Below are 16,431 nucleotides of genomic sequence, written 5' to 3' on the forward strand. Positions count from 1 at the left end.
CGTCCCTCCCCCTAACCAAAACCTGCATCTCTACCAATACCCACTGGCCCTCCCAGGGCCTACATTAGAAGACCTGATGGACTAGTGGCTTCGTAGGGGCAGCAGTAGTCCTCAATCGCTCCTGCCCATGCTGATTCCACAACTAAAATGACTGCCACGGTAGCCATTTTGAGACTGGAATTGACATGAACAGAAGAAATTCCCCATACAGACATGCCAAGTCTGTCAATGAATGAATGGGGAAAAGCATTTCATTTGTTATATCACACAGTAACGTACAGTCAATTTAATATCCAATTTGCAAGTTCTTCCAGAACTAATCCAGGTACCTCTCCTCCCTTGTAACCAAAAAACAACAACAAAAAACCCCAAAACTGTTGTAACTTCACTGGAAATGTCCAGTTAGCTCTTTTGTAATCTGCCTTGAACTGCAAGGTATAGGCGGAATAGAAGTCCCTAATGTAAAGTAATGTAATGTAATTACTTAGAAAAGGTAATTTTAGAAGCATTCAATGAGGGAGTAAGCAACAATTATAGAAAAGCTGCTACTTACAAGCATCTCGGTGGCACATCCAGCACTGAAGAGGTGGCATGCTCAGGCAATGGTTTAGGCAGCCCTGAGTATTGTGTGTACCACTTATACGTACTCCTTTGCATGACCAAATGCTATCTAATCGCTCATTGGATCTGAGGTTTGGAGGATTAATTGAGGCAGCACATGTACAATTTAAAACCACCTCAAAAGTGCAAAATTTGAAATTTAGGAGCCTGGCTCCCCTTGATGTGCAGTTCTGTAATATCTGCAACTTATACATTCAGATAGCAGAATTCTTTGTAAACATATGTGTCAGCATTTACATGTACAGAACCCCGAGTGATATTGTTTACCCTGTTCTTTTGTAAACTTAAGCTTCATAGTCCTGGTTAAACGTGTGGATAAACACTGATGATTATAGATCATTATAGATTATAGATCATTCATGCTAAAAATATCAAGATTATAAGCAGTTGAATTTACGGATATTGAATTTCCCAAAAATACTAACGATGTCCCCAAAAGACTTGTTTTACAGATTTTTGAGAGAAGTTTTTAAATACCCTGACAATCTACATAAAATATTCTTTATACCTATTTCTGTAAAAAAAAAAAAAAAAAAACCTCGCCTTCAGATGTCAATTAACCTAAGGAAGATTTGTCAAGTCCTATTGATATATCTAGGATATTGGAGACCTCAGAAGATGAAGTGGTAGTTCGTTCAACACTTCTAGTAACATTTGTTTTCTTACAATACAAGGAAGCGCTTCTTCGCCTACTTTTTAGGCTTAAAGAAGTCTCCTTTATGGATGGAAATATTTTTTTATTTTCAGATGTCTCTAGATTAGAACAACACAATCAAGAAGGAAAAGATTCCTAGAATTGAAAGATAAGGTTAAATCGTTGGGTGCTAAATTTCAATTGCATTATCCCTGTAAATGTGTAATTTACTTGGATCAGAATAGTTATGTTTTTTATGAACCTTCTCAATTGCAGTTTTTTTTGGAAGGGAAAGGAGTCTCAATGCAACGTCCCAATCGATTCCAACTCTACTGGTCTGAAGCAAGAAGTAGATGAGCTACTAAAATGTTTTTTTTAATTTAAATTTTTATTCCTTGATTTTCCATTCCCAGTGGTTGTGATTTGTTTCTCCTTTAATGAGGACTATTCAAAAGTTTGATATATTAATTTGTAAATGAGACATTTTTCTTTTGTTTTATGATTCGGAAAAACTTTTGTTTTGTTTAATGAACTTATATTGTTCAAATTATGATAAATGCTTAAAATAAAATAAAAAAGATCAAGATAAGATTTTTGCTTTTTGTTCATTCACATGCGTTTAGTATTTTTGAGGGATCTCTAACATCTATTATTTCATCACTGAGCCTAGATTATTTCAAAATTCGGCATATGAAGGGAATCTGAATAGGCTGTTTTCTACATATTAACATTAGTGGAGGTTTTTTTTTAAGCCTTGCTAATTTCTTTTCTATGATTTTTTTGTTGGAAACTGATATTAACAGTGAAGTCTACAGTAGGGATTGGCTGGTGTTTAAGATGTGTCCTGGAGCCCTGGCAGTGAATTAAGGGCTTTTGTTTCCCAAGACTACATGTTAAAATATTTATACAAACCTTATGTATCTCCTCTATGAGTAGCTGCTTGACTTGCTCCACAGAGGCCAAGAGGGTGTTCACTCTGACAGTTGTAAAAGCTGGTGGACGTGACAATTGACTTAACAGATTGTCAAACTTTCTTTCAGCTTCCTGTGTACCCACAACAGCTAAAAGCTGAAAAGGAAAAATAATCCAATTAAGATAATGCATCAATTTCTTTTGAATTGCACTTCGCTGCACATGACAAAAAATATTTTTTTTTCATACTTCCTTTTATAATTTAACATTCCTGATAACCCTTACCAGCTTTGTAAGACTATCCTAATAATGTGAATATTCTAATGCAAATTGCTTCTTCTCCCAAGTTATCAGTTATTTTGTCAACAATCAAACAGTGCAAAGAGAGTGTAGATATTTAAATATGAAGCTATAAAATCGAACTATTAGCATTTTGAAATGATAAAGAAATAAAGGTCCAAAATAACTGACAATTGGTTTTGGGAAACACAGAATGTAAATGTATTGCATACACTCATTTAGAAATAACTGTTTAATTAGTTTCACCACATACTATACTTTTAGTCATATTACCTTCCATATAAAATATATAAGAAGAAGATAGTTGTTTTTTTCAAAACTATCAGACTGGCTACAGCATGATTCTTTATTGCCTTTGTCGCTCAGCATCACAGAAACAGGGAGACACATGCCTCCAGATCACCAAAGTAACAAAATCATCATCACCATAGAAAAGGTGAGTTTATGAATAGGGATTTTAGCCTGTTGTATTAGTTCACTACACTATAACACTGAAAAATCAGTAAAACATCAAATGAAAGTTTAAGTTAAAAAAAAGTTTTGAAAATACTTTTTGAAACAATTATTAAATTAGGGTGGAAGGATTTTACGATGGACATATCTTATACTTCAGCTGTTTCAGGCAGCGGTAATGATTTGTCATCAATTCCAGAACATTCCAGAATTGTTTAAAAATAATATACTTAGGTATACAGTACACCAAAAAGATAATTGCGCTCTGAGAATCTAGCTTTACTGAAGACTGTGAATCCAAAGCTTGTTGAGACTGGTAAAATGACTTTTTGATATGTGCATCTGTGCACATCCCCTCCCACCCCGTGGTTCCACAGCTTCCTAAGCAGCCTTTCATGTGGCACCTTGTCGAAAGCCTTTTGAAAATCGAGGTAAATTATGTCGATGGGTTCCCCATTGTCCACCCGACTGCTTATTCCCTCAAAGAAATACAGAAGGTTCGTTAAGCACGACCTTCCCTTACAGCACGGATTCTGTAAGGGAAGGTCGTGCTTAACGAACCTTCTGTACTTCTTTGAGGGAATAAGCAGTCGGGTGGACAATGGGGAACCCATCGACATCATTTACCTCGATTTTCAAAAGGCTTTCGACAAGGTGCCACATGAAAGGCTGCTTAGGAAGCTGTGGAACCACGGGGTGGGAGGGGATGTGCACAGATGGATCGAGCACTGGTTGTCGGGTAGACTGCAGAGGGTCGGAGTAAAGGGCCAATATTCTGACTGGCGGGGAGTCACGAGCGGTGTGCCACAAGGATCGGTGCTGGGGCCGTTACTCTTCAACATATTTATCAATGACCTGGAAAAGGAGGCAAAGTGCGAGGTTATAAAATTTGCAGACGATACCAAACTGTGCGGCAGAGTTAGCTCCAGGGAGGAGTGTGAGGACCTGCAAAAGGACCTAGACAAGCTGGAAGACTGGGCAAACAAATGGCAAATGCGCTTTAACGTGGAAAAATGCAAGGTCATGCATATAGGGAAAAAGAACCCGTTGTTCAACTACAAATTGGGGGGGGGGCATTGTTGGGAGACAGCAGTCTTGAGAGAGACTTGGGTGTGCTGGTGGATGCATCACTGAAGCCATCTGCACAGTGCGCAGCAGCCTCGAAAAAAGCCAACAGGATGCTGGGCATCATAAAGAGGGGCATAACAACCAGGACGCGGGAAGTCATCATGCCATTGTATCGAGCGATGGTACGTCCACATCTGGAATACTGCGTTCAATATTGGTCGCCGTACCTCAAGAAGGACATGGCAGTACTTGAGAGAGTCCAAAGGAGAGCAACGAAACTGGTAAGAGGGCTGGAACACTGCCCATATGCCGAGAGGTTGGATAGGCTGGGGCTCTTCTCTCTGGAAAAAAGGAGGCTCAGGGGTGATATGATAGAGACCTTCAAGATCATGAGGGGCATAGAGAGGGTGGATAGGGACAGATTCTTCAGGCTGAAGGGGACAACAGGTATGAGGGGGCATTCGGAGAAACTGAAGGGAGATAGGTTCAAAACAAATGCAAGGAAGTTTTTTTCACCCAAAGGGTCGTGGACACTTGGAATGCGCTACCGGAGGAAGTGATCAGGCAGAGTACGGTACAAGGATTCAAACAGAGACTGGATGGATTCCTGAGGGATAAAGGGATCGTGGGATACTGAGAAAGCTAACCAGAAAATAAGTATAGAAACCCAACCAGGTCGTGCATATGCAAGACCGGAGGGTTAGGACTTCGATGGGAAGATAGGATTCAATAGGAAACCAAGGTGGCAAGGGGGCCCCTTCTGGTGATTCAGACAGGTCTTGACCTGTTTGGGCCGCCGCGGGAGCGGACTGCAGGGCAGGATGGACCTATGGTCTGACCCGGCGGAGGCACTGCTTATGTTCTTATGTTAACTCCTTGGTGGATCAGATACGAAACTGTCGTGAAAAGGGCATGTTTAGAAAACTACTTAAGACGCAGTTATTTGTAGATGCCTTTCTCTAGCCAATAATTTTCCTCTCTGGCAGAGTTGATGAATTATTCATGATCTTTACTATGCAAGCTATGGTATTATTTTTTAGGCATGATTTCTGAGGATTGTATGTTTATTTTATCATGTTTTTGTTTCAAAATAATGTATGTAAATTATGTAACCATTTAGTTTTAAGTATAGAAATTTTTTAAATAAATAATAAAATACATCGCAGGTTTATTCTTTCCACTGATAATCTCAGAACCCACTGGTCTGAGGTGATGCGAGTACCTGGCTGGTAAATTTCTGTGATCTATCCTCCCAATTCCCCAACACCATCATTGGGAACCATATCCTGGACCCGATTTGAAGGAAGAAAACTCCTGGCTCCCTTGGCGACTACCTCGAAAGGCCCAAGTCATCTGGAAGAAACAGCCATTCCGGGTGCCTCTGTTCTACCTGACTGACAAGCCTCCCTAAATCTATCTTTACCAGAAAACCCTCTACCCAACCCCTTAGGCCAGTCTTCTGGGAGACAGGGAACCTTAGTGTAGCCTAGACCTTTTACCAACTTCTCCAGCTCTTTCCAAACAGCACTGATCCATGAAACAGGTGAGAACAGAGTTTAAATTTTGAAGCAGTTTCCACAGCTCAGTTGCAAAGCCAGAGGGCTCTCCAAAACTCATACATAGCATCTGTAAGAAAGAAGGAGCCCATTTTGAGCTTTACAAGTTCCGTAGTCACCAAGGACTAATCTGCTTAAGGTCCATTCAAGAACTGTTCAGCCCATCTAAAGCAAGCTCTGGCTACAAGATCTCCATAAACAGTATCCTGCAGAGCCAGTGCAGAAAGATAAAAGCTATGCTTCAATAATGTTCCATTTTATGGTCCTGCAGATCACTAAGGGCAGCATCCCCATCCAGCAGGACAGTAGTCCTCTTAGCTACTGCAAAGACTAGTACATCCACCTTAGGTGGCTTAATGGACTACTATTAGTGCTGTCCGATTCAGGAAAATTTTTTTTGATTCGATTGAGCCTATTGAATCAATTTTTCGTTTTTGAGTTTCCTGCCCAATTGGGTGTTTTTTCAAACATCCTAGTGGGTTTATTTTATAGCCTCTTTACCCCGTTTTTATAGACTCTTCACCCCTTTTATAGCCTCTTCACCTAACCACACTGGCGCTGTGGTGTAAACAAAATAAACAAAAAAGACTTTTCCTCTCTGTTAAATCCTAGCTCACGTTTGCGGTCTAACACCAATTCTGGCAGGATACACATTTCAAATCTTGACATATTGTAATCACAAAACAGAAAATAAAATTATTTTTTCTACCTTTTGTTGTCTGGTCACTATTCAAATCTTTTTGGTCCCAGGCTCTGGTTGTCTTGCTTGCCAAGGTCTCCTTCTTTCTCTGTGCTAACCATCCATCTTCTATCTCTGTCCTCCCCTTCCGTTTCCCTTCCCTCCCCCAGAGGTTTGGAATCTTTCCTTTTTTTTCATCTCCATCCACAGATCCACCTTTTCTCAATTACCCTTTCATCCAACATCTCTCCCTCCTTCCCCACCACCCCAGAGTCCACCATCTCTCCCTTTCTTTTCCCAACTACCCTCCTATCAAGTTTCTCTATCCCCCCTCCACACCATCCCTTTTGTCCAACATCTCTCCCTTTCTGTTCCTTCCCTCCCTTAATCCCATAATCCACCATCTCTCTCCCTCTCCTCTGTTTTTAGACCCATTATTTCTTCCCCCCCAAAGTCCGGCATATGCACGTCTCTTTGAACACCTTCCTTTCCCTCCTTCCGTGTACTTCTACACCAGGGGCCCCCCTCCCCTGAAGGCCTGCACCCCACCCCTGAAGGCCTGCCTATGCCACCATCCCTGAAGATCTGTCCCCCCCCCTTTGAAGGCCTGCACCCCCCCCTTGAAGGCCTGCACCAGCATCCCCGAAGGACTACACCCTCCCAAAGGACAGCATACTCCCCCTGAAAGGCCTGCATGTTCCCCCTGACCTCCCGTGCATCCACCTACCTCATTTCAGCAGCCTGCAGAGAGGATCGCTTGTGCTAGCGATCTCTGCAAGCTGCTATAGGCCTTGGGAGCTGTTTTCTCTGCTGTGATCTTGCCTCTGATCTGCCACAATATGCAAATTAATATACAGTATAAATAATAATAAAAACATATAAATTATGGTCCTCTTTTATAAAGCCGTGTTAGGCTTTTTTTTTTTATCGCCAGCTGCAGAAGTATTAGCTCCGATGCTTATAGGAATTCTAAGAGTGCTGGAGCTTTTACTGCTGCTACTAGCGATATAAAAGCCTAATGCAACTTCATAAAAGGGCAGGGGAGGTATGTTAACACCTTCAAGTTAGTTAAAAATGTACAAAGCACACACAAAAAAAACACATAAATATCTGTGAACCACAAATATCAACATAAAAACCCAACGAGATAAAATAAGACCTACCAGATAGTGTTTCACTATTACTTCACCAACTTGGTTAAACTGATAAGAACAAAAGTAAAGTGGAAAGAAATCCAACATTCAATACAGCTAGAACGGCAGTTCCAAAAGCTTAAAAGAAAGTTAAACACCATTTTTACCCATTCTCTCCAGAAGATGGCAATAGGATGCAGCAGCTCAAATATAGTTAAAAGATATTGCTGCTGCACTGACTGCTTTTATCACTGATCTTCTGGGGACAATACAAAATATATATTAAATTTAAAAAAAAACTACAAAAAGTTAAACTTAAACTCCACTAAAAAAAAAAAAATCAATAGAGCTGACTATATCAAAATGTGTTCTCAAAAATTACTTTTTAACAAAGAAAATTGAGAATAACTTCCTATTCATGATCATGTCAGCGCATTCTACTGACACAGCAAATGTTGCCCACCCGCAACAGATGTTCTCCATGGACAGCAGGATACAACAGTCACACATGTGGATGACATCACAGCTGAAATTGCCAAGTGACTCTTGTCACAAAGCTCAGACAAACCTTTTATAACAAGTGTCAGCATACGTAGTAGTTCCTGTCCTAATTTAACTATTTGAATCCCTTCGGTTATAATATGCATAGCCATTTCAACTAGGGATGGTTAGGGCGGGATTGTGTGGCTGTTGCATCCTCTGTCCATGGAGAAGACCTGTTATAAGTGTGCAACTTTCGCTTTCTCCGAGGCCAAGCAGGATAAACAACAGCCACACATGTGAGACTTCAAAGCTAAGGGTTGCTAAATCCTGAGCAGGAGCAACCCGATATACATAGAGGAGGAGGCAGGCTTAAGTTCTTAAACAAAGATACATTTATTAACGCAGTGGGTAAAGAATCATAGTGAAACTGTTGATCAACACAATCATTTTGCATAAAGGGAAGCTCCAAGTGGCTGCCCTGCAAATATCTACAAGTATAGAACATAAATATGCAAGAGAAGTAAATATAGCTCAGTTTATGAGCTGTCACTCTAGGTGCAGGATAAATAGAACAAGAATTGTAACAATATAATAAACAGTCAGCTAACCAATTAGAAAGAGTTCTTTTGGACACTCAATATTTCGGCTTGTTAGGGTCTATGGCAGGGGTCTGCAACCTTTAAGACATAAAGAGCCACTTGGACCCGTTTTCGAAAAGAAAAAAAACTTGGAGCCGCAAAACCATTATAAAACAAATCTAACACTGCGGGGCCACCGGACCAATCAGCAAGCAAGGCTTTCATCTGTGTACGTGCTGAGCTCACTGCTCAGCATGGCTATTTCCCGCCGCGACGCCGGACTTGTAAGCTGCATGCCTGCATCGCCAGAATTTAGGTAGGCTGTTTTCATCCCTGTGGGAGTCTCGTAGGCCAGGGGGCGTCCACACTACCGAAGCCGCGGCAAAGGTGAAAAAGAGCCGCATGCGGCTCTGGAGCCGCGGGTTGCCGACCCCCGGTCTATGGACATGAATAATTGAGAAGAGCGATCTGACCTCAGCATTCTCGAAGATAAACTTGAAGAACTCTTCCACAGTCCGAGTGCAGGGTGACATTCTCCAACTTGATTGGGGTGGAGGAGTTAATGTTGGCACAATGATTGGTTGATTGATATGAAAAGCAGAAATCACCTTAGGCAGGAATTTAGGATGTGTACATAGAAGTACCCTGCCGGGCAGGAATTGAAGGTAAGGATGATAATGCACCAACGCTTGCAGTTTACCTATTTGTCTGGTTGATGTAATTGCAACCAAGAACAAAGTTTTACAGGTGAGGAACTTCAGTTCCAAAGTTTCAATGTTCTGAAAGAGTGAAAGCATCAAGGCATCTAGCACTATAGTAAAGTCCCATTGAGGAGGTGGTTTGATTAATGGGGGCTTGATGTGCAAGAGTCCTTAATGATAACTGGATACTACCAGATCCTTGGGAGATTGGGCGAGCAAAGATATGGTCATGGAAAGCTCCAATAGCACTGAGATGGGCTCAGATGGAAGAATAGGAGAGATCATTATTGGAGAGATGTAGGAGATACTGGAGTAGAGACGAAACTGAGTTGATAAATGGGTATTGCAAAGTGCTCACACACCAATCAGAGAATCTTTTCCATTTGAAAGCTTATGCTCTGCATTTTGCCGGTTTCCTCGATTGTAGAATGACAGCTTCAACCTCTGAGATTGAGAGAGATGAATGGTCACTATTCAACCTCCAAGCTGTAAGAGCTAATGAACAGAGACTGGAACAGAGTGTTGAGTGATGAGATCTGGGCGAACTGGTAGCCACAATGGTGGCTGCAGCTGAAGTTGTAGAAGTCTGGCAAACCAGGGCAGACAAGCCCATAAGGTGCTATCAAAATGAGCTCTTGTCTTAACATTTTTTTGAAAGAATCTCGGAAAGAATTGAAGGGTAGGCATAGTGTTGATGACCTGGCCAGGGAATCAGGAAGGCATCCTGTGCCATTCTGTGACTCCAGGGTATTTGAGAACAGAAATGATCGTACTTTGAGGCTTGACAGAGAGATGAAGAGATTTATTGTCAGTCCGCTGAACTTACGAGTGATGAGTCTAAAAACCCTCTTGAGGCTGAAAATGTCTGCTGAGAGAGTCAGCATATTTGATGTTCCTAGCAGATAAGATTGCTGTTAGAAAAATGTTGTATGACTGTATGTAGTGCCAAATTCGAATGGCCTGACAAAGGGAAATGATTTTGTACCCCCTTGTTTGTTGGGGTAGTATATTGTTACTTGATTGTCTGTTTGAATATGCACCACCTGGTTGGCTGGTCAATAAGCAAAACTGCAAAAGCCACGCTATACTGCGCAGAGCTCCACTAAGTTGATATGGAAAGTATTTTCCTTGCATGACCAAAGACCCTGAGTTCTCTGCTGTGGAGTATTCGTTCCCCACTTTGATTGGGAGGCATTTGTAGTAAGTGTGGTCTGTAAGTTGGGAGGATGGAATAATTTTCCCTGAAGCACATTATTTGGCTGAAGCCACCACTGTAGTGCTTGCTGCGTGGCTGAAGTGACATAGAGATTGCTCTGAAAATGATCTTGACTGATTCCATTTGGTTTTGAGATCCCACTGAAGCGGATGCATATAAAGACGTACATATGGGAAGGTATGTACGGACACCGCCATATATCCTAGACATAACAAATGTTTTGCTGGGGGGGGGGAGTGGCCAAGACGGTGGTGCTATGCTAGACGCGTTGAGAGCTGCTCTTGTTTGGAGGAGTATTTTCCTACTAGCTGAAATATTACATAAAGAAAGGGTAGCGTGAGGGTGCCTTCTTCCTCAACACGTCTGGCTCCCTTAAACCAACCTACAATTGAGCAATGTCTAGCAACACTTGCCTTGAGAACGGGCGAGTTAAGCTCCGCAGTGGGGGAGAGTTAGAGGCATTCGATCCTGCTGGGGCATAAGATCTTGCTCTCGCCCGCACCGGACGTCCTGCCTCCATGTTCGGCTGAGGCAGCTGCCCTGGAGAATGAGAGCACGGAGGCCAGAGTTGCACCCAATGCTTCCGCGGAGGTTGGATCCATGGCAAAGGAGTCCCTGCCGGTGTTGACCAGCTCTGGGAATTTGTTTCCTGACAGAGAGGACACTTTAAAACGTTCCAGAGGGTTGACATAGCAACCAGAAAGACGTCAAAAGAGGTAAAGGTTTTGGGGAAGAAGCTGGATAACTTTACAAAGGTTTTTGAACAGACGAATATTGAAACAAAAAATTCCAAAACTAAATTCCAAAATAAAGTCCAGTCTTTACAAGCCTATAGAATCATTGCGATAAAAGACAGTGCTATGTTACATCGAAAAACAGAAAATATAGAGAACTTCAATCGCCGGTTAAATGTAAGAATTTTAAACTTTCCGAAAACTCCTGGGATTTCCTCATATGAAATGTTCAAAAAAATATGTGGTAGAAATTTTTAAATATTCCTCTGAGCATATACCCCCATTAAAAAAAATTTATTATCTTCCACCATCTACAAAAATTTCCCAGGAGCCTAAGGAAGGAGCAGACGAAAAAGCAATGTTACTTACCGTAACAGTTGTTATCCAGGGACAGCAGGCAGCTATTCTCACTAGTGTGCGATGTCATCCGACAGAGCCCCGATACGGACGTCTCACAAGCATGTCTTGCTTGAAGAAACTCAGAAGTTTCGAGATGCCCGCACCGCGCATGCGCCAGTGCCTTCCCGCCCGATGGTCCGGCCGTGTCTCCTCAGTTCAGGTAGCTAGCAGAGAAGCCAACCCAGAGGAGGTGGGTGGGACTTGAGAATAGCTGCCTGCTGTCCCTGGATAACAACTGTTACGGTAAGTAACATTGCTTTATCCCAGGACAAGCAGGCAGGTATTCTCACTAGTGGGTGACCTCCAAGCTAACCTCAATGGGATGGTGGGAGAGTTGGAAACTTAGGAGAATAAATTTTGTAACACTGTTTGGCCAAACTGTCTATCCCTTCTGGAGAACGTATCCAGACAATAATGAGAGGTGAATGTATGAACCGAGGACCAAGTGGCAGCCTTACAAATCTCCTCAATCGGTGTCGATCTGAGGAAGGCTACAGAGGCTGCCATCGCTCTGACCTTATGGGCTGTGACCTTACAGGGAAGGGGTAAGCCAGCCTGGGCATAGCAGAAAGAGATACAAGCTGCCATCCAGTTAGAGATGGTGCGCTTCGATACAGGTCGTCCCAACTTGCTTGGATCAAAGGAGACGAAAAGTTGAGGAGCAGTTCTGTGTGGCTTGGTGCGATCCAAGTAGAAAGCCAAAGCACGTTTACAGTCCAGAGTATGAAGAGCAGATTCTCCAGGATGAGAATGAGGCTTTGGAAAAAACACTGGAAGTACAATTGATTGGTTGAGATGAAATTCAGAGACCACTTTAGGTAGGAATTTTGGATGAGTGCGGAGGACCACCTTGTCATGATGGAATACTGTGAAAGGCGGGTCCGCCACCAAGGCCTGAAGCTCACTGACTCTGCGAGCAGATGTGAGGGCCACCAGAAAAACCACTTTCCAAGTGAGAAACTTTAGTGGAGTCTGTTTTAGAGGCTCAAAAGGAAGTTTCATAAGTCGAGAAAGGACAACATTGAGATCCCAAACCACTGGAGGCGGTTTGAGAGGAGGATTGACATGAAAAAGTCCTTTCATAAATCTGGAAACCACAGGATGAGCAGAGAGAGGTTTCCCTTGTAGAGGCTGATGGAAAGCCGCAATAGCACTCAGGTGGACTCGTATAGATGTAGACTTGAGACCAGACTGAGACAGGTGTAGAAGATAGTCCAACACAGAGGACAGGGAGGCTCGCTGAGGTTCCTTAGAGTTGGAAATACACCATGAAGAAAATCTAGTCCATTTTTGGGAGTAGCATTGACGAGTAGCAGGCTTCCTGGAAGCCTCCAAGACATCCCGCACCGCCTGGGAAAACTGGTGAGGAGTTACGTTGAGAGGAACCAAGCTGTCAGGTGGAGAGACTGCAGGTTGGGATGAAGTAGTGAACCTTGATGTTGAGTAAGTAGAGAAGGAAACACTGGAAGAAGCACCGGCTCCCTGCTGCTGAGTTGAAGCAGAAGGGAGAACCAAGGTTGTCTGGGCCACCGAGGAGCTATCAGGATCATGGTGGCATGGTCGGATCTCAGCTTGACCAGAGTCTTTTGAATGAGAGGAAATGGAGGAAACGCATACAGAAAGCGATTCCCTCAATCCAGCAGAAAAGCGTCCGCCTCGAGGCGATGAGGAGTGTAGATCCTGGAGCAAAATTGAGGCAGCTTGAAGTTGTGGGGAGCTGCAAAGAGATCTAACTGAGGCGTCCCCCACTGAGCAAAGATCTGATGAAGGGGCGTGGAATGGAGTGTCCATTCGTGCGGCTGGAGTAGACGACTCAAGTTGTCCGCCAGGACATTGTCCTTCCCCTGAATGTAGACAGCTTTGAGGAAGGCGTTGTGGCGAACCGCCCAATCCCAGACTCTGAGAGCTTCCTGGCAGAGGGAGGCCGAGCCCGTGCCCCCCTGCTTGTTGACATAATACATGGCGACCTGATTGTCTGTGCGAATGAGGACCACCATGTCGTGAAGCAGATGTTGAAAAGCTTGAAGAGCATTGAAGATGGCTCTGAGCTCCAGCAGATTGATTTGATGGAGGCGGTCCGCACTGGTCCAGAACCCCTGAGTGCGAAGACCATCCAGATGTGCTCCCCAGGCATAGGTCGAGGAATCGGTTGTGAGAACCTTCTGGTGGGGAGGAGTGTGAAACAGCAAACCTCTGGATAGATTTGAAGAGGTCATCCACCAAAGTAGAGAATGCCGAAGCGCAGGAGTGACGAGGATGTGTCGAGTCAACGGATCCGACAACTGAGTCCATTGAGACGCCAAGGTCCACTGAGGAATTCTGAGATGGATTCTGGCAAACGGCGTCACATGAACTCTAGAGGCCATGTGGCCCAGGAGGACCATCATGTGTCTCACTGAGATGGACTGGCGAGAAGACACAGACTGGCAGAGACGAAGAAGAGCATCCAGGCGCTGGGGAGGAAGGAATGCTCTGAGACGAATGGTATCCAGGACCGCCCCGATGAAGGGGAGTGACTGTGAAGGCTGTAGATGAGATTTGGGAAAGTTGATCTCAAATCCCAAACTCTGCAGGAACAGAATCGTAGACAGGGTCGCCGAGACGACCTCCGAGGCCGAGGGAGCCTTGATGAGCCAGTCGTCGAGGTAGGGAAATACTTGAAGACCCCGGTTCCGGAGTGCAGCGGCCACCACCACCAGACACTTCGTGAAGACTCTGGGAGACGAGGACAGGCCGAAGGGAAGCACTCGATACTGCAGATGCAGATGTCCCACCCGAAATCTGAGGAACTTGCGAGAGGCCGGATGAATGGGAATGTGAGTGTAGGCCTCCTTGAGATCCAGAGAGCATAACCAGTCGTTCCACTCGAGGAGGGGGTAGAGAGAAGAAAGGGTCAGCATGCGGAACCTCTCTTTGACTAGGAATTTGTTGAGAACCCTCAGGTCCAGAATGGGTCGCAGGTCGCCCGTCTTCTTCGGAACAAGAAAGTACCGGGAGTAAAACCCCTGGTTGTGTTGGTCCACAGGGACCGGTTCGACGGCCCGGAGCCGGAGCAAAGCCTGAGCTTCCTGAAGAAGAAGGGCAGTCTGAGTCAAGTTGGAAGGATACTCTCTTGGAGGGTGGTCCGGAGGGACCCGATGGAAATGAAGAGAGTATCCCTCCCTGATGATAGCAAGGACCCAGAGGTCGGTGGTTATGGCCTCCCAACGATGATAAAAATGATGGAGGCGCCCTCCGATGGGAAAAGCAGGGGGAGGCAGGACGAGACTGGTTATGCCCTCGACGAGACAGTCAAAAAGGCTGAGGAGCCTTAGGGACAGCAGACTCTGGAGACTTTTGCTGAGCCTTCTGAGGGGCCTGCCGCTTCGCAGTTTGCCTCGCAGGTGGAGCTTGCCTCGGCTGATAACGCCACTGATAGATCAATGGCGGTCGAGAGGGTCGAGACTGCTAAGGCTTAGGCTTCGGCCTAAGAATGGACTGGAAGGACTTTTCATGATCAGACAATTTCTTCATGACCGTCTCGATGGATTCGTCAAAAAGATCCGCCCCAGCACACGGGACGTTCGCCAGGCGGTCCTGAAGATTCGGATCCATGTCAATGGTCCGCAACCAGGCCAAATGGCGCATCGCCACCGAGCAGGCCGCTGCTCTGGCTGAGAGCTCAAAAGCATCATAGGCCGATTGCATCAACTGAAGACGAAGCTGGGACAGTGAAGCAACCACTTCCTCAAACTCAAACCGAGCCTGGGACTCGATGTAGGGCGTAAATTTTCGAAGCACAGGCAGAAAAAATTCCAAATAGGTGGCAAAGTAGAAATTAAAGTTCAGGACTCGGGACGCCATCATAGAATTCTGATAGATGTGGCGTCCAAACTTATCCATGGTTCTGCCCTCACGGCCCAGAGGCACCGAAGCATACACCTGGCCTGGATGAGATCGCTTGAGCGAGGATTCGACCAAGAGGGACTGATGAGAAAGCTGAGGTCCTTCGAAGCCCTTATGATGCACCGTGCGGTACCAAGAATCCAACTTTCCAGGGACCGCAGGGATCGAGTAAGGAGACTCAAAACATCTCATGAAGGTTTGGTCGAGGAGCTTGTGCAATGGGAGGCGCAAGGACTCGGCCGGAGGGCAAGGCAAGTGCATGGTATCGAGGTACTCCTTTGAGTATCGAGACCCAGCGTCGAGGGTAATGTCCATGTCATCCGCCATTTGTCTGAGAAATGAGGAAAAGGACAGCTGGTCTGCTAATGCCGGTCTTCGAGAAGGACTAGAAGAAGTCGAGGCTTCGGGCTCCACCGAGGCCTGTGAGCAACAGGGGGAATAAAAAACCTCGGGGTCCTCGAACTCCGGGCCCGGAGGAGGAGACCCAGCCGAAGCAGAATATCCCATCCGGGGCAACTTCTTCTGAGGCGAGACTGTCGAATGTCGAGACGAATGCCTCGAAGAGTGCCTGGATCGATGCCCTTCTCGATGCCTGGACGGGGATCGAGCCCGTCTGAGAGAATACTGTTCCCCAGAAGCCTCCAAGGAGCAGATAGGACTCGATGCTGTCGATCGAAGAGGCGGAAGAGTCGGCGCCTCCCCAGAAGCCGCCCAGGCTTGATAGGGGGTCTGGAAGAACTCGTCCTGCTTCCTGCTATGCCCAGGACTGGGAGGCCTCGAAGGTGGATGCCACACTGAGTCATGGGGCGGAGTAATAGGCTCCAAGGGAGGTAAGTCACTAAGGGAGGCTCTCCTCGAGGGAATCGGTTCCAAGGGAGGCATATCCCCAAGAGGGGCCTTCTTTGAAGGAATCGGCTCCAAGGGAGGCATGCCACTAACCGAGGGCCGCCTCGATGAGCCGGACACCGCCCGCCGCTCCTCCTCGCCGAGCAACGAGGTCGTGCGGCGCGGGAGAGGAAGAGGGGGCGGCCCGCCCCTCGGGACCGGAACTGGGAGGTCACCCTGGATCAAGGCAATCA

At 45.3% G+C, this 16,431-nt stretch overlaps 1 protein-coding gene across 5 annotated transcripts in view; it reads right to left on the reverse strand.

The window, feature by feature from the left end:
- Positions 1 to 16,431, reverse strand: part of NSUN6 (NOP2/Sun RNA methyltransferase 6) — an 86,740-nt gene that overhangs the window by 66,524 nt on the left and 3,785 nt on the right. For all 5 annotated transcript variants that reach the window (XM_033931303.1, XM_033931302.1, XM_033931304.1 and 2 more), the window contains exon 3: positions 2,168 to 2,323. In XM_033931303.1, the coding sequence (XP_033787194.1) occupies positions 2,168 to 2,323 (156 nt within the window). The remainder of the gene's footprint in view (positions 1 to 2,167; positions 2,324 to 16,431) is intronic.

Source organism: Geotrypetes seraphini, chromosome 2 (assembly GCF_902459505.1).
Source record: "Geotrypetes seraphini chromosome 2, aGeoSer1.1, whole genome shotgun sequence".
NCBI lineage: Eukaryota > Metazoa > Chordata > Amphibia > Gymnophiona > Dermophiidae > Geotrypetes > Geotrypetes seraphini.